Below are 19,147 nucleotides of genomic sequence, written 5' to 3'. Positions count from 1 at the left end.
CTTTATCCGTAAGGCTTTTTTGAAATATGACACAGCGGTTGCATTAAGGAGAAGTGTATCTATATTTCTATGTCTAACAATTGTATTTTCATATATATATATACATTTATATATACATTTATAGAGTATTTCTACAAAATAATGTAGCTCTCTGCAATATCACCGGATGTTTTTGGAACTAGTGAACATATTGCGCCAATGTATACTGAGATTTTTTATATAAATATGCACTTTATCGAACAAAACATTGTGTAACATGAAGTCCTATGAGTGTCATCTGATGAAGATCATCAAAGGTTAGGGATTAATTTTATCTCTATTTGTGTTTTTGTGACTCCTCACTTTGGCTGGAAAAATGGCTGTGTTTTTCTGTGGCTTGGCTCTGACCGAACATAATCGTTTGTGGTGCTTTCGCTGTAAAGCTGTAAAGCCTATTTGAAATCGGACATATTGGTGGGATTGACAACAAGATTGCCTTTAAAATGGTATAAAATACATGTATGTATTTTGAAATGTTAATTATGAGATTTCTGCTGTTTGAATTTGGCGCTCTACACTTTCACTGGCTGTTGTCATATCAATCCCGTTAAACTTCTCTAGGATAGTGTCACGCCCTGGTCAAAGTATTTTGTGTTTATCTTTATTTATTTGGTCAGGCCAGGGTGTGGCATGGGTTTTTGTATGTGGTGTGTATATATGAGGGATTGTAGCTAGTGGGGTGTTCTAGATAAGTCTATGGCTGTCTGAAGTGGTTCTCAATCAGAGGCAGGTGTTTATCGTTGTCTCTGATTGGGAACCATATTTAGGCAGCCATATTCTTTGAGTGTGGTGTGGGTGATTGTCCCTAGTGTCTTTGTTCCTGTCGCTGTGTTAGTTGACACAAGTATAGGCTGTTTCGGTTTTCGTTACGTTTATTGTTTTGTAGTGTTTTGTGTGTATTCGTGTTACGTTTGTTTGATTAAACATGGATCGCAATCTACACGCTGCATTTTGGTCCGACTCTCCTTCACACCTAGAAAACCGTTACAGAATCACCCACCACAAACGGACCAAGCAGCGTGTCAACAGGCAGGAGCAGCCCAAAGAGGAGATGCGTAAGAAGGATTTCTGGACATGGGAGGAGATCCTCGACGGGAGAGGACCCTGGGCTAAACCAGGGGAGTGTAGCCGCCCAAAGGTGCAACAGGAGAAGAGGCAACAGAGGCAGCAGCAGCAGGAGCAGCAGCAGCTACAGTGCACCACCTGGAGAAATGGACATGGGAGGAGGAACTGGACGGTAAAGGACCCTGAGATCAGCCTGGAGATTATTGTCGCCCCAAAGCCGAGCTGGAGGCAGCAAAAGCAGAGAGGCGGCATTATGAGGAGCTAGCACGGCAGAGCGGATGGAAGCCCGGGAGTCAGCCCCAAAAAATTCTTGGGGGGGGGCTCACAGGGAGTATGGCTACGCCAGGTAGGAGACCTGCGCAAACTCCCTGTGCTTACCGGGGGGCTAGAGAGACCGGGCAGGCACCGTGTTATGCAGTGGTGCGCACAGTGTCCCCAGTGCGGGTGCATAGCCCGGTGAGGTATATTCCAGCTCCTCGGATCGGCCGGGCTAGAGTGGGCATCGAGCCAGGTAAGGTTGGGCAGGCTCGGTGCTCAAGAGTTCCAGTGCGCTTGCACGGTCCGGTCTATCCAGTACCACCTCCACACCCCAGCCCTCCGGTAGCAGCTCCCCGCACCAGGCTTCCTGTGCGTGTCCTCGGTCCAGTACCACCAGTACCAGCACCACGCATCAGGCCTACAGTGCGCCTCGCCTCTCCAGCGCTGTCGGAGCCTTTCTCCTCTCCTGCGCTGCCGGAGTCTCCCGCCTGTTCAGCGCAGCCAGAGCCTTCCTCCGACACAGCGCTGCAGGAGTCTCCCGCCTGTTCAGCGCAGCCAGAGCCTTCCTCCTCTACAGCGTTGCCGGAGTCTCCCGCCTGTTCAGCGCAGCCAGAGCTGCCAGTCTGCATGAAGCAGCCAGAGCTGTCAGTCTGCATGAAGCAGCCAGAGCTGTCAGTCTGCATGGAGCAGTCAGAGCTGTCAGTCTGCATGGAGCAGTCAGAGCTGTCAGTCTGCATGAAGCAGCCAGAGATGTCAGTCTGCATGGAGCAGCCAGAGATGTCAGTCTGCAAGGAGCTGTCAGTCTGCAAGGAGCTGCCAGTCTGCAAGGAGCTGCCAGTCTGCAAGGAGCTGCCAGTCTGAAAGGAGCTGCCAGTCTGCACGGAGCTGCCACTCTGCAAGGAGCTGCCAGTCTGCAAGGAGCTGCCAGTCTGCAAGGAGCTGCCAGTCTGCACGGAGCCGCCAGAGCTGCCAGTCTGTAAGAAGCCGCCAGAGCTGTCAGCCTACATGGAGCAGCCAGAGCCGCCAGTCAGCGTGGAGCAGCCAGAGCTGCCAGTCAGCATGGAGCAGCCAGATCTTTCAGTCTGCCAGGATCCGCCAGTCAGCCAGACTCTTCCAGATCTGCCAGTCAGCCAGACTCTTCCAGATCCGCCAGTCAGCCAGACCCTTCCAGATCTGCTAGTCAACCAGACTCTTCCAGATCTGCCAGTCAACCAGACTCTTCCAGATCTGCCACTCAACCAGACTCTTCCAGATCTGCCAGTCAGCCAGACTCTTCCAGATCCGCCAGTCAGCCAGACTCTTCCAGATCCGCCAGTCAGCCAGACTCTTCCAGATCCGCCACTCAACCAGACTCTTCCAGATCTGCCAGTCAGCCAGACTCTTCCAGATCCGCCAGTCAGCCAGACTCTTCCAGATCCGCCAGTCAACCAGACTCTTCCAGATCTGCTAGTCAACCAGACTCTTCCAGATCTGCCAGTCAGCTGGGATCTGCCAGATCTGCCAGTCGGCCAGGATCTGCCAGTCGGCCAGTATCCGCCAGTCAGCCAGGATCCGCCAGTCAGCCAGGATCCGCCAGTCAGCCAGGATCTGGTCAGCCAGGATCTTCAGCCGGGATCTACATGCCTGAGATTTATCTACATGCCTGAGCTTCCTCTCACTCCTGAGCTTCCTCTCACTCCTGAGCTTCCTCTCACTCCTGAGCTTCCTCTCACTCCTGAGCTTCCTCTCACACCTGAGCTTCCCCACAGTCCCGAGCTGCCTCAGTCCCGAGCTGCCCCTCAGTCCCGATCTGCTCCTCAGTCCAGTGTTTCTGGGTGAGGACTACTAGGCCATGGTCGGCGGCGAAGGTGGACTATCCAGGGACGTGAGGAGAGGGGACTAAGACATTAATTGAGTGGGGTCCACGTCCCGCGCCGGAGCCGCCACCATGGACAGACGCCCACCCGGACCCTCCCTATTTGTTTTGAGGTGCGTTCGGGAGTCCGCACCTTAGGGGGGGGTTCTGTCACGCCCTGGTCGAAGTATTTTGTGTTTATCTTTATTTATTTGGTCAGGCCAGGGTGTGGCATGGGTTTTTGTATGTGGTGTGTATATAAGAGGGATTGTAGCTAGTGGGGTGTTCTAGATAAGTCTATGGCTGTCTGAAGTGGTTCTCAATCAGAGGCAGGTGTTTATCGTTGTCTCTGATTGGGAACCATATTTAGGCAGCCATATTCTTTGAGTGTGGTGTGGGTGATTGTCCTTAGTGTCTTTGTTCCTGTCGCTGTGTTAGTTGACACAAGTATAGGCTGTTTCGGTTTTCGTTACGTTTATTGTTTTGTAGTGTTTTGTGTGTATTCGTGTTACGTTTGTTTGATTAAACATGGATCGCAATCTACACGCTGCATTTTGGTCCGACTCTCCTTCACACCTAGAAAACCGTTACAGATAGGGATTTTTTTTGGGGGGGGGGGATTTTGGATGAAAAGCATGCCCAAATTCAACTGCCTGCTACTCATCACCAGAAGATAAGATATGCGTATTATTAGTAGATATGGATAGAAAACCCCCTGACGTTTCTAAAACAGTTTGAATTATGTCTGTGAGTATAACAGAACTTATGTAGCAGGCAAAACCCAGAGGACAAACATTCAGATTTTTTTTTTTTTTGAGGTCACTCTCTTTTCAATGGGTGGACAAACAGTTCTATTTTTGTTTTATCAGACCAGAGGACAATTCTCCCAAAAAGTATGATCTTTGTCCCCATGTGCAGTTGCAAACCGTAGTCTGGCTTTTCTATGGCGGTTTTGGAGCAGTGGCTTCTTCCTTGCTGAGCGGCCTTTCAGGTTATGTCGATATAGGACTCGTTTTACTGTGGATATAGATACTTTTGTACCTGTTTACTCCAGCATCTTCACAAGGTCCTTTGCTGTTGTTCTGGGATTGATTTGCACTTTGATTTGCACAAAGTACGTTCATCTATAGGAGACAGAACGTGTCTCCTTCCTGAGCGGTATAACGGCTACGTGGTCCCATGGTGCTTATACTTGGGTACTATTGTTCGTAAAGATGAACGTGGTACCTTCAGGCGTTTGGAAATTGCTCCCAAGGATGATCCAGACTTGTGGAGGTCCAAAAAAAAAATTCTGAGGTCTTGGCTGATTTCTTTAGATTTTCCAATGATGTCAAGCAAAGAGGCACTAAGTGATGAGGTACTCAAATGATGTCCATTAGCCTATCAGAAGCTTCTAAAGCCATGACATAATTTTCTGGAATTTTCCAAGCTGTTTAAAAGCACAGTCAACTTAGTGTATGTAAACTTCTGACCTACTGGAATTGTGATGCAGTGAATTATAAGTGAAATAATCTGTCTGTAAACAATTGTTGGAAAAATGTGTTGTGTCATGCACAAAGTAGATGTCCTAACCGACTTGCCAAACTATAGTTTATTAACAAGAAATTTGTGGAGTGGTTGAAAAATGAGTTTTAATGACTCCAACGTAAGTGTATGTAAACTCCAGACTTCAACTGTATTTCCTATGGAATTCACTGCATTGCACTTGTCAAACTGACCTTTCTACAATAAAATCAAAGTCATTAATAAAATATGTATTTAATATCTTGCTTTAATGTTCATGAATGGTTTTACAGATGCTGGAGGAGGAAGCCATTGGTGCCTCTCACTCAGAATCTGAGCTATCCATTTCAGATGACACAGACTATGTGCCTGTGGGTCAAGTTGGAGTTGTGGATGCACCTTGTGGATGCACCTACAGATTCTATAGATGGGGAAAACCAGTAAAATAGACAGAGTAAAAAGAGGTCTTACTGGAGTGAACACACCCCAGTTGCATACATTCCCATAACATAATGCAGCCACCACTATGCTGGAAAATATGGAGTGGTACTCAGTGATGTGTTGTTATGAATTTGCCCCAAATATAAAACTTTGTATTCAGGACAAAAAGTTTTTTTTTAATTAACATTTTTTGCAGTATTACTTACTTTAGTGCCTTATTGCAAACAGGATGCATGTTTTGGATTATTTTTTATTCTGTACAGGCTTCCTTCTTTTCCCTTTGTCAATTAAGTTAGTATTTTGGAGTAACTACAATGTTGTTGATCCATCCTCAGTTTTCCCCTATCATAACCATTAAACTCTGTAACTGTTTTAAAGTCACCATTGGCCTCATGGTGAAATCCCTTAGCGGTTTCCTGAGTTAGGAAGGACGCCTGTATCTTTGTAGTGACTGGGTGTATTGATAAACCATCCAAAGTGCAATCAATAATTTCACCATGCTCAAATGGATACTCAATGTCTGCTTTTTTTCCATCCCATCTATCAATAGGAGCCCTTCTTTGTGGGGCATTGGAAACCCTCCCTGGTCTTTGTGGGGCATTGGAAAACATCCCTGGTCTTTGTGGGGCATTGGAAAACCTCCCTGGTCTTTGTGGGGCATTGGAAAACCTCCCTGGTCTTTGTGGGGCATTGGAACACCTCCCTAGTCTTTGTGGGGCATTGGAAAATTCACTGCTTGACTGAGGGACGTACAGATATTTATGTGCGGGGTACAGAGATGAGGTAGTCATTCCAAAATCATGTTAAACTCTATAATTGCACACAGAGTCCATTCAACATATTATGTGTCTTGTTCAGCACATGTTTACTCCTGAACCTATTTAGGCCTTAACAAAGTGGTTGAATACTTATTGACTGAAGACACTTCAGCTTTTCATTTCTTATTCATTTGTAACATTTCTGAAAAACAGAATTCCACTTATGGAATTATTGGGTTTATGGGTTATTGTGTGTAGGTCAGTGACAAAAAAATCTAAAATTAATCACAACAAAATGTGATCAAGGGGTACTTTCAGAAAGCACTGTATATGATAACCACCCATCGCCAACAGGCTTATCCACCCAACAGGGGTTTACAAATGGGGGAAAAATACATGGAATCAAATCATATCAAACAAAGAGAAAGAGAGTTTGTAAAAAATACAAGTCCCCAGGGGCAGTTGCTGTAATGCCTGACAAATAGGTTGAAGCAGTATGAGGAATATTGTCTGTTAAACAGATTTGGAAACAGGGCTGTGTGTGTGTGGGCTGTGGACTGGGCTGTGGACTGGGCTGTGAACTGGGCTGTGGACTGGGCTGTGGACTGGGCTGAGAACTGGGCTGTGGACTGGGCTGTGGACTGGGCTGTGAACTGGGCTGTGGACTGGGCTGTGGACTGGGCTGTGGACTTAAGTTTACCAGAAATTAAGACTGAACCATCCTTAGAACTAGTGTAACAAACCAACAAGCCAACCATCGCTACTGTCATTACATCTGATTGTGTGCATCAACGTGAACAATAAGAGTACGCAGCTTTGACTGGGTGACTAGAGGGCGGAGACAGAGCTCGTCCTGAACCTGGTGAGTTTTCTCTGAAACCCAAATCATATCAAATCTAATGTATTTATGAAGCTCTTCTTACATCAGCTGATATCTCAAAGTCCTGTACAGAAACCCAGCCTAAAACCCCAAACAGCAAGCAATGCAGGTGTAAAAGCACGGTGGCTAGGAAAAACTCCCTAGAAAGGCCAGAACCTAGGAAGAAACCTAGAGAGGAACGAGGCTCTGAGGGGTGGCCAGTCCTCTTCTGGCTGTGCCGGGTGGAGATTATAACAGAACATGGCTAAGATGTTGAAATGTTCATAGATGACCAGCAGGGTCAAATAATAATACAACACTGTATGTGGGTGTAAGAGAAAACTTACCAGATTCAGGACGAGCTCAGTCTCCACCCTCTAGTCACCCAGTCAAAGATCCTTCTTTCCCCTTGTAGTAATACTGCAACATGTTTTCCACTGGAGTGACACAGTATGATTTAGATACTGGAGTGACACAGTATGATTTAGATACTGGAGTGACACAGTGTGATTTAGATACTGGAGTGACACAGTGTGATTTAGATACTGGAGTGACACAGTGTGATTTAGATACTGGAGTAACACAGTGTGATTTAGATACTGGAGTGACACAGTGTGATTTAGATACTGGAGTGACACAGTATGATTTAGATACTGGAGTGACACAGTGTGATTTAGATACTGGAGTGACACAGTGTGATTTAGATACTGGATGATTTGACACAGTGTGATTTAGATACTGGAGTGACACAGTGTGATTTAGATACTGGAGTGACACAGTGTGATTTAGATACTGGAGTGACACAGTATGATTTAGATACTGGAGTGACACAGTATGATTTAGATACTGGAGTGACACAGTATGATTTAGATACTGGAGTGACACAGTGTGATTTAGATACTGGAGTGACACAGTGTGATTTAGATACTGGAGTGACACAGTGTGATTTAGATACTGGAGTGACACAGTGTGATTTAGATACTGGAGTGACACAGTGTGATTTAGATACTGGAGTGACACAGTATGATTTAGATACTGGAGTGACACAGTATGATTTAGATACTGGAGTGACACAGTATGATTTAGATACTGGAGTGACACAGTGTGATTTAGATACTGGAGTGACACAGTGTGATTTAGATACTGGAGTGACACAGTGTGATTTAGATACTGGAGTGACACAGTATGATTTAGATACTGGAGTGACACAGTGATTTAGATACTGGAGTGACACAGTATGATTTAGATACTGGAGTGACACAGTATGATTTAGATACTGGAGTGACACAGTGATTTAGATACTGGAGTGACACAGTATGATTTAGATACTGGAGTGACACAGTGTGATTTAGATACTGGAGTGACACAGTGTGATTTAGATACTGGAGTGACACAGTGTGATTTAGATACTGGAGTGACACAGTGTGATTTAGATACTTTTACACACTTTACACATCAATATCACATCATTACTATATTGCCTGTATTAACAATTGCTTGTCATATGCCAGTCATCACGAATTATAAAGTTATTTCAGATATGATTTTATAGATTTTTAAAAAATCTAGACAGGAGCATCCAGCCCCTACAGTAAGTAGCTGGGGATGTGTCAGGCGTTAGATATTAGCTGATGTTTTCGTCATAGCGGTGTGGAAGTGGCTAAAGTGCTTAAGTGAGAACCATTTCCCTATGTCTTATTCTGATAACGGAGCACCTTGCCATTACCTTAACACTTCTAAAACACGCCCTGCCAATTACCGCCTCTCAACGCACACACACACACACACACACACACACACACACACACACACACACACACACACACACACACACACACACACACACCGCATGCATGCACGCACACACACGCACACACACACATACACAAAGGAACCATAGAACACACACTCCTAAAACACACCCTACCAACACACTTGATTAGCTAATGTCCAAAACTGTGATGTACGCCACATCGGCTGCACTTAGTGTGTGTGTGTGTGTGTGTGTGTGTGTGGTGTGGAGAGGTTATTTGTGTGTATGAGTGCCAACCACAAAGTTCCATCTTTCTCTGGAGACACACAAATATATGTTTCCTCAAACTGCCTGTGTACAATTTCCCATCCCTCCAATCAGAGCATATTTAATACCCTCTCCCTCCAAGCAGAATATACTTCCTGCCCTGTCCCTCCAATCAGAGCATTGGGTTTTTACTGCCCTCTATTGCCTGTCGGGAGCAGAGTATGGCGGCTTCCATCAGTACTTGGCCCTCAGGTGGCTTTAGCCCAATCTGTCTAAGGGGCTCTAACTGGCTCAATGTGGATTGTGCTTTCTCTTGTTCTCATTTAGCCAGACATGGCTATCTGTCTTCTCTCTGAGCCCTGCTATGAGCCCTGCAATGAGCCCTGCAATGAGCCCTGCTATGAGCCCTGCTATGAGCCCTGCAATGAGCCCTGCAATGAGCCATGCAATGAGCCCTGCAATGAGCCCTGCAATGAGCCCTGCAATGAGCCCTGCTATGAGCCCTGCTATGAGCCCTGCACTGAGCCCTGCACTGAGCCCTGCTATGAGCCCTGCTATGAGCCCTGCAATGAGCCCTGCTATGAGCCCTGCTATGAGCCCTGCTATGTGCTTGACCTGCTATGAGCCCTGCTATGAGCCCTGCTATGTGCTTGACCTGCTATGAGCCCTGCTATGAGCCCTGCTATGTGCTTGACCTGCTATGAGCCCTGCAATGAGCCCTGCCATGAGCCCTGCCATGAGCCCTGCTATGAGCCCTGCTATGAGCCATGCTATGAGCCCTGCAATGAGCCCTGCAATGAGCCCTGCAATGAGCCCTGCAATGAGCCCTGCTATGAGCCCTGCTATGAGCCCTGCACTGAGCCCTGCTATGAGCCCTGCTATGAGCCCTGCTATGAGCCCTGCAATGAGCCCTGCAATGAGCCATGCTATGAGCCCTGCAATGAGCCCTGCAATGAGCCCTGCAATGAGCCCTGCTATGAGCCCTGCTATGAGCCCTGCTATGAGCCCTGCTATGAGCCCTGCACTGAGCCCTGCTATGAGCCCTGCTATGAGCCCTGCTATGTGCTTGACCTGCTATGAGCCCTGCTATGAGCCCTGCTATGTGCTTGACCTGCAATGAGCCCTGCAATGAGCCCTGCTATGAGCCCTGCTATGAGCCCTGCACTGAGCCCTGCTATGAGCCCTGCTATGAGCCCTGCTATGAGCCCTGCAATGAGCCCTGCAATGAGCCATGCTATGAGCCCTGCAATGAGCCCTGCAATGAGCCCTGCAATGAGCCCTGCTATGAGCCCTGCTATGAGCCCTGCTATGAGCCCTGCTATGAGCCCTGCACTGAGCCCTGCTATAAGCCCTGCTATGTGCTTGACCTGCTATGAGCCCTGCTATGAGCCCTGCTATGAGCCGTGCTTGATCTGCTCCAAAGATGTCATTCCATAAAACCTGTCAATCAATAGGACAGCAAAGGTACTCCCAGTTTTCATTTTTGATAAAAGAGAGAAAAGCAAATAGGCAAATGGAGAGGGAGTGGAGAAGTGTGTGTGTACACAATTTATGAAATTGATGACAGACTAAGCAATCTGTGTGAACAAGAGTTTGACAAAACAACACACACACACTCTCTCTCTTCTCTCTCTGTCTCACACACATTATGGTGGTCTCGATAGACCACCAAACAGAGACCCCCACTCCACTCTGTTTGTATAAATCTGACCACTAGATAGTAACGTGTATGAACGGTTTTTGAACACCAGCTGCAGCAATCAATTATTGTGCGGTATAGTGTGTCTAAAATGAAAACATATAAATGTCTTAGCGTCTGGAAACGTTTCCTGGAAGATATAAATACAAAGGGGACACACCGAGTAGATACACACACACACACACATACTGTATAAAGCCTCATTAATCTCCAATGCAACAGTATTCCCCCTCCGCCTGCGATAGATATTACAGTAAAGTCTGATGCTTATCTCAAAGCCAGACTGCCTCTACACTTCCATTCCCAGCTAATTCTATTCAGATGCAACTGTAGACCGTATTTCTCACTGGTGTGTAAATGGCTCCAAAGCCTATATTCTCTCTCTCCTTTATCCCTCTCTCTCTCTCCCCCTCCTCCATTTTCCCTTTTCTACTTTAAGTTTTGCTTTAAAGATAAATAAGCATTGATTTACTCATTCCTTGTAGCCAGGTTGTGGTAATAGCTAATTAGGAGCCAATACGTATCAGTCATTTTGCTTTAAACAAACAGCTAAACTAGTTGAAAATCACAAGGACCAGCACATCACAGCACAACGCATCCTAATACAATACTAAATACTAACCAAGACAGTAGGGTTATGGGGGAATCTTCTGTGAACTGTTTCATCTATCTGCTGATACTTGTATTTACTTGAACACAGTAACACTCTAAATTGTTGTCTGTTTCATGACATCTTCATGCTCTTGCAATACACTTGATTATCTTTAAGTTTCTTAAAAACATTTTGTTAAGTTAGAACACAGACACATACACTGAAAGTATCACAGGGTCTCTACATAAGTAAGGGGAGACTGAGAAGAAAAAAAAGAGGGAGAAGAGAAGAGATGGAGTGGAAGAGGAGAAGAGATGGAGAAGAGAAGAGGAGAAGAGAAGGAGTGGAAGAGGAGAAGAGATGGAGAAGAGAAGAGGAGAAGAGAAGGAGTGGAAGAGGAGAAGAGATGGAGAAGAGAAGAGGAGAAGAGAAGGAGTGGAAGAGGAGAAGAGATGGAGAAGAGAAGAGGAGAAGAGAAGGAGTGGAAGAGGAGAAGAGAAGGAGAAGAGAAGGAGTGGAAGAGGAGAAGAGATGGAGAAGAGAATGAGTGGAAGAGGAGAAGAGGAGAAGAGAAGAGAAGAGAAGGAGTGGAAGAGGAGAAGAGATGGAGAAGAGAAGAGGAGAAGAGAAGGAGTGGAAGAGGAGAAGAGATGGAGAAGAGAAGAGGAGAAGAGAAGGAGTGGAAGAGGAGAAGAGATGGAGAAGAGAAGAGGAGAAGAGAAGGAGTGGAAGAGGAGAAGAGATGGAGAAGAGAAGAGGAGAAGAGAAGGAGTGGAAGAGGAGAAGAGATGGAGAAGAGAAGAGGAGAAGAGAAGGAGTGGAAGAGGAGAAGAGAAGGAGAAGAGAAGGAGTGGAAGAGGAGAAGAGATGGAGAAGAGAAGAGAAGGAGTGGAAGAGGAGAAGAGAAGAGAAGAGAAGGAGTGGAAGAGGAGAAGAGATGGAGAAGAGAAGAGGAGAAGAGAAGGAGTGGAAGAGGAGAAGAGATGGAGAAGAGAAGAGGAGAAGAGAAGGAGTGGAAGAGGAGAAGAGATGGAGAAGAGAAGAGGAGAAGAGAAGGAGTGGAAGAGGAGAAGAGATGGAGAAGAGAAGGAGTGGAAGAGGAGAAGAGATGGAGAAGAGAAGAGGAGAAGAGAAGGAGTGGAAGAGGAGAAGAGATGGAGAAGAGAAGAGGAGAAGAGAAGGAGTGGAAGAGGAGAAGAGATGGAGAAGAGAAGAGGAGAAGAGAAGGAGTGGAAGAGGAGAAGAGATGGAGAAGAGAAGAGGAGAAGAGAAGGAAGTGGAAAGAGGAGAAGAGATGGAGAAGAGAAGAGGAGAAGAGAAGGATTGGAAGAGGAGAAGAGATGGAGAAGAGAAGAGGAGAAGAGAAGGAGTGGAAGAGGAGAAGAGAAGGAGAAGAGAAGGAGTGGAAGAGGAGAAGAGATGGAGAAGAGAAGAGAAGGAGTGGAAGAGGAGAAGAGAAGAGAAGGAGTGGAAGAGGAGAAGAGATGGAGAAGAGAAGAGGAGAAGAGAAGGAGTGGAAGAGGAGAAGAGATGGAGAAGAGAAGAGGAGAAGAGAAGGAGTGGAAGAGGAGAAGATATGGAGAAGAGAAGAGGAGAAGAGAAGGAGTGGAAGAGGAGAAGAGATGGAGAAGAGAAGAGGAGAAGAGAAGGAGTGGAAGAGGAGAAGAGATGGAGAAGAGAAGAGAAGGAGTGGAAGAGGAGAAGAGATGGAGAAGAGAAGAGGAGAAGAGAAGGAGTGGAAGAGGAGAAGAGATGGAGAAGAGAAGAGAAGAGAAGGAGTGGAAGAGGAGAAGAGATGGAGAAGAGAAGGAGTGGAAGAGGAGAAGAGATGGAGAAGAGAAGAGGAGAAGAGAAGGAGTGGAAGAGGAGAAGAGAAGGAGAAGAGAAGGAGTGGAAGAGGAGAAGAGATGGAGAAGAGAAGAGAAGGAGTGGAAGAGGAGAAGAGAGGAGAGAAGGAGATGGAGAAGGAAGAGAAGAGAAGAGAAGAGGAGAAGAGATGGAGGAGAAGAGAAGGAGTGGGAGAAGAGAAGAGGAGAAGAGAAGGAGATGGAAGAGGAGAAGAGATGGAGAAGAGAAGAGGAGAAGAGAAGGAGTGGAAGAGGAGAAGAGAAGGAGAAGAGAAGGAGAAGGAAGAGGAGAAGAGATGGAGAAGAAGAGAAGAGAAGAGAGTGAAGAGAAGAGATGGAGAGGAGAAGAGAAGAGAAGGAGTGGAAGAGGAGAAGAGATGGAGAAGAGAAGAGGAGAAGAGAAGGAGTGGAAGAGGAGAAGAGATGGAGAAGAGAAGAGGAGAAGAGAAGGAGTGGAAGAGGAGAAGAGATGGAGAAGAGAAGAGGAGAAGAGAAGGAGTGGAAAAGGAGAAGAGAAGGAGAAGAGAAGGTGTGGAAGAGGAGAAGAGAAGAGAAGGGTGGAAGATGAGAAGAGAGAAGAGAAGGAGTGGAAGAGGAGAAGAGATGGAGAAGAGAAGAGGAGAAAGTGGAAGAAGGAGTGGAAGAGGAGAAGAGAAGAAGAGAAGAGAAGAGAGTGGAAGAGGAGAAGAGAAGGAGTGGAAGAGGAGAAGAGAAAGAGAAAGAGAAGAGAAGAGAAGGAGTGGAAGAGGAGAAGAGAAGAGAAGGAGAAGAGAAAGAGAAGGAGTGGAAGAGGAGAAGAGAAGAGAAGGAGTGGAAGAGGAGAAGAGAAGAGAAGGAGTGGAAGAGGAGAAGAGAAGAGAAGAGAAGGAGAAGAGAAGAGAAGGAGTGGAAGAGGAGAAGAGAAGAGAAGGAGTGGAAGAGGAGAAGAGAATGAGTGGAAGAGGAGAAGATATGGAGTTGAAGAGGAGAAGAGATGGAGTGGAAGAGGAGAAGATATGGAGTTGAAGAGGAGAACCCATGGAGTATAGCAGATTTGCCTACACTGTACCTACAATGATCTTGACATTCACTCTAGCAACAGCTCGCCAATGCAGTGCTTGTAGGCTGTGAGGGTAGCCTAGTCTACATGAGGACATTATTATGCATAAGAGCATATTTGTCAAACGGCAGTAAAGCATCAACCATTTTGTCACCAGATTAAGACCATCAATATTTATTGGAAAGGAGCTTCAAGGTCAACGTGCACTTTCACCACCCTGTGAAGATCAAATCAAATCAAACTGTCACATGCACCAAATACAATAGGTGTAGACCTTACTGTGAAATACTTAATTATAAGCACTTAACCAACAATGCAGTTCAAGAAAGAGTTAAGAAAATATTTACCAAATAAACACAATAAAAAAATTATAAAAAGTAACACATTAAAATAACAATAACGAGGCTATATACAGGGGGTACCGGTACCGAGTCAATCTGCGGGGATACAGGTTAGTTGAGGTCATTTGTACATGTAGGTAGGGATGAAGTGACTATGCAGAGATAATAAACAGTAGCAGCAGTGTACAACACAAATGGAGGGGGTAAATGTAAATAGTCCGGGTGGCCACTGGATTCATTGTTCAGCAGTCTTATGTCTTGGAGGTAGAAGCTGTTAAGTGTAAGGAGCCTTTTGGTCTTGGCGCTCCGGTACCGCTTGCCGTGCGGGAACAGAGAGAACAGTCTGTGACTTGGATGACTGTAGTCTTTGACAATTTTGGGGTATTTCCTCTGACACCACCTAGTATATAGGTCCTGGATGGCAGGAAGCTTGACCCCAGTGATGTACCGGGCCATACGCATTACACTCTGTGGCGCCTTGCAGTCAGATACCGAGCAGTTGCCATACCAGGCAGGGATGCCACCGCTCAGGATGCTCTCGATGGTGCAGCTGTAGAACTTTTTGAGGATCTGGGGACCCCTGCCAAATCTTTTCAGTCTCCTGAGGGGAAAAGGTGTTGTCATGCCCTCTTCACGACTGTCTTGGTGTGTTTGGACCATGATAGTTCGTTGGTGATGTGGACTCCAAGGAATTTGCAACTCTAATGGAGGCCTGTTCGGCCCGCCTTTTCCTGTAGTCCACAATCAGCTCCTTTGTCTGGCTCACATTGAGGGAGAGGTTGTTCTCCTGGCTCCACACTGCCAGGTCTCAGACCTCCTCCCTACAGGCTGTCTCATTGTTGTCATTAATCGGGCCTACCACATATGTGTCATCAGCAAACTTAACGATGGTGTCACGACTTCCACCGAAAGTGTCTCCTCTCCCTGTTCGGGCGGCGCTCGGCGCTCTGCGTCACCGTTCTACTAGCTGCCACCGATTTGTTGTTAATTATGGTCTATTTAAACCTCCAGGGCCCGCCTGCGTTTGTGCAGGTTTATTCCTACTGTCAGTGCTGAAATGGTTTTGGTTACGTATTTTGCAGTCTGTTATTTCCCTGGTTTTGGGTTCATACCTGTTCATTGGTCATTGTGCCTGTTTGTTGGCTAGACCCAGCTTAATAAACGTATGCATTGGAAGCATTGCTCTCTGGCCTGACTCCACACACGCCACTCCTAGCTATCCGTGACAGATGGTGTTGGAGTCGTGTTTGGTCATGCAGTCGTGGGTGAAGAGGAAGTGCAGGAGGGGACTAAACATGCACCCCTGAGGGGCCCCGGTGTTGAGGATCAGCGTTGCAGACCTTTTGTTGCCTACCCTCACCACCTGGGGGCGGCGTTCAGGATGTCCAGGATCCAGTTGCAGAGAGAGGTGTTTAATCATTATACCTTAAGCGAAGATTGCAGATTAGCTGCACAGAGTCGCATAAACAGAAATCCTATGTAGCATTGTTTACACGTTTGAACACTGGTATGTGAGATGTAATCTACATCTAGATTAGGCTGATAGAAATCCTTATTATTTTTTTAATGATTTCTTTTTAACTTTCTCTTTCTGAAATTCTAACAGGAGTGGCGTAATGACCACAAGAGCAGCTGCTCACCAATCTGACAGATCCACCTCCGACACCTCCAATACATCTGCTATGGTGCTGCTGGTGTCTGCTATCGTTGGTTAACACTTCAACTAATTGAATCTAGGCCTAAATTAGGATTTAAACTGTTTACATTCTGTGAGCACAAACCACTAACACTGTCAATAACCAAGAGCAAACAGGGATACGTCAAACTGAATCAAACAAGGTAAAAACAAACAGCAGAAACATCTCATTTTTGTCCCCAATTACGTGAAGGGCCGTTGTTACAACCCCCTGAAGGTACAGGGTAAAACCACGAAGAAGAGAAGACAAGTAAACTGCAGGGTATAACTCCAACATGACAGGATGTCATTTCCTGGTTAATACAATACTAATTCCTCCGTGCTCCAGTGTGTGATGGTAAGGGAAGTCAACACAAATATAAACCCACAGAAGGCTATGTGGGTTTTTCATTTCTTAGATTCAATAGATTCTTGTTCTGTCACAGTCGCTGACACAATAATGGACCAGCCTGTGACACAGTCGAACACTTTGCTTCTTACTTTAAAATAATGACACATAATGGATGGTAATTACGCTAGTCTCTAACATGGCGACACGCGGCAGCCGCAAATATTTCCTCTGAAGGACCGAGACAATATGAACCTCCATTCAGCCAGACACAAATGGAGTTCATTAATAATGGCCTTCTTTTCTTCTTTACAGTGGATGACTTATTGTGTGTCTGTGTGTGTGTGTGTGTGTGTGTGTGTGTGTGTGTGTGTGTGTGTGTGTGTGTGTGTGTGTGTGTGTGTGTGTGTGTGTGTGTGTGTGTGTGTGTGTGTGTGTGTGTGTGTGTGTGTGTGTGTGTGTGTGTGTGTGTGTGTGTGTGTGTGTGTGTGTGTGTGTGTGTGTGTGTGTGCGTGTGTGTGTTTGTGTGTGTGTGTGTGACATCCATTCGTAACACACAGAGAAAGATAAGCCCAGATCAGGGACAGTTTCTTCTACACCTGCATTGCTTGCTGTTTGGGGTTTTAGGCTGGGTTTCTGTACAGCACTTTGAGATATCAGCTGATGTAAGGAGGGCTTTATAAATACATTTGATTTGGAGTTAACATACTCAGGTGTTGACGTAGTGTAAACACAAGCATTGTGAGTTTGAAAGATCTCAAATGTCACAGTGAAGGAGGTTTTAGTGATAGAAAACATTTGCTCTGTGTTATTATACTGCCGTATATATCTGACCACAACCCCAGAGTCATGGTTTAAACCGCTCAACATGAACCCCAGAGTGATGGTTTAAACCACTCAACAAGAACCCCAGAGTGATGGTTTAAACCACTCAACAAGATCCCCAGAGTGATGGTTTAAACCGCTCAACAACCCCAGAGTCATGGTTTAAACCACTCAACAAGAACCCCAGAGTGATGGTTTAAACCACTCAACAAGAACCCCAGAGTGATGGTTTAAACCGCTCAACAACCCCAGAGTGATGGTTTAAACCGCTCAACATGAACCCCAGAGTGATGGTTTAAACCGCTCAACAAGAACCCCAGAGTGATGGTTTAAACCACTCAACAAGAACCCCAGAGTGATGGTTTAAACCGCTCAACAACCCCAGAGTGATGGTTTAAACCGCTCAACATGAACCCCAGAGTGATGGTTTAAACCACTCAACAAGAACCCCAGAGTGATGGTTTAAACCACTCAACAAGATCCCCAGAGTGATGGTTTAAACCGCTCAACAACCCCAGAGTGATGGTTTAAACCGCTCAACAAGAACCCCAGAGTCATGGTTTAAACCGCTCAACATGAACCCCAGAGTGATGGTTTAAACTGCTCAACAAGAACCCCAGAGTGATGGTTTAAACCACTCAACAAGAACCCCAGAGTGATGGTTTAAACCACTCAACAAGAACCCCAGAGTGATGGTTTAAACCGCTCAACAACCCCAGAGTGATGGTTTAAACTGCTCAACAACAACCCCAGAGTGATGGTTTAAACCACTCAACAACCCCAGAGTGATGGTTTAAACTGCTCAACAACAACCCCAGAGTGATGGTTTAAACCAATCAACAAGAACCCCAGAGTGATGGTTTAAACCGCTCAACAACCCCAGAGTGATGGTTTAAACTGCTCAACAAGAACCCCAGAGTGATGGTTTAAACTGCTCAACAAGAACCCCAGAGTGATGGTTTAAACTGCTCAACAACAACCCCAGAGTGATGGTTTAAACTGCTCAACAACAACCCCAGAGTGATGGTTTAAACCACTCAACAACCCCAGAGTGATGGTTTAAACCGCTCAACAACCCCAGAGTGATGGTTTAAACTGCTCAACAACCCCAGAGTGATGGTTTAAACTGCTCAACAAGAACCCCAGAGTGATGGTTTAAACTGCTCAACAAGAACCCCAGAGTGATGGTTTAAACTGCTCAACAAGAACCCCAGAGTGATGGTTTAAACCACTCAACAACCCCAGAGTGATGGTTTAAACTGCTCAACATGAACCCCAGAGTGATGGTTTAAACCACTCAACAAGAATCAATATGGACCACAGACACGTTAAACTTCTATTCTTTAAAATCATAAAAAAAATACATATATTTAACCTTTATTTAAATAGGCAAGTCAGTCAAGAACAAATTCTTATTTACAATGAAGGCAAGTCAGTTAAGAACAAATTCTTATTTACAATGACGGCCTACCCCGGCCAAACCCTAACTGGGCCAATTGTGCACCACCCTATGGGACTCCCTATCATGGCCAGTTGTGATACAGCCTGGAATCAAACCAGGGTCTGTAGTGAAGCCTCTAGTACTGAGATGCAGAGCCTTTAAACTGCTGCGCCACTCGGGAGCCCAAAAGCCATTACACTGTCCTCTTAAAGGATGGGATGTTATGCCTGGCTTTATGTGTGCTGAACTGGCGAAGTTCTAGTTGGTGCTAAAATGAATGCTTTAGGACTTCCTATGCTTTAGTAGAACCCAGCTGTGATGTCTTTATCAGCATACCAAAGCTGTACTCTTACAGGATGGGATCTAAGGCCTGGTTGCACTGCTCGCTGCACTGTTGCTGCTCTAGTTGTCTGTAGAGTGGATGGTGTAACAGTACTCAGCAGTAAAAGCACATGGCTGTGGAGATGACAACACAGGAGAGAAGAAGAGAGAGTAATCCATCATGCTGCGATGGCATAGAGGGGTTGGGAGGCTACAGTATATCGCCCTCCCTCTTTCTCTA

General features: G+C 45.9%; 1 protein-coding gene across 1 annotated transcript; it reads left to right on the top strand.

Annotated features, from left to right (window-relative positions):
* The first annotated feature begins 9,437 nt into the window (after nucleotides 1-9,437).
* Nucleotides 9,438-9,857, top strand: LOC121847026 (cornifin-A-like). The gene has a single exon (XM_042326317.1). It carries the CDS (start codon nucleotides 9,438-9,440, stop codon nucleotides 9,855-9,857), a length of 420 nt encoding a protein of 139 aa, XP_042182251.1.
* Nucleotides 9,858-19,147: the final 9,290 nt, after the last annotated feature.

This window comes from Oncorhynchus tshawytscha, linkage group LG08 (assembly GCF_018296145.1).
Source record: "Oncorhynchus tshawytscha isolate Ot180627B linkage group LG08, Otsh_v2.0, whole genome shotgun sequence".
Classification (NCBI taxonomy): domain Eukaryota; kingdom Metazoa; phylum Chordata; class Actinopteri; order Salmoniformes; family Salmonidae; genus Oncorhynchus; species Oncorhynchus tshawytscha.
Note: the sequence above shows the minus strand (reverse complement) of the source record. Positions and strands in the feature narration are given on the sequence as shown.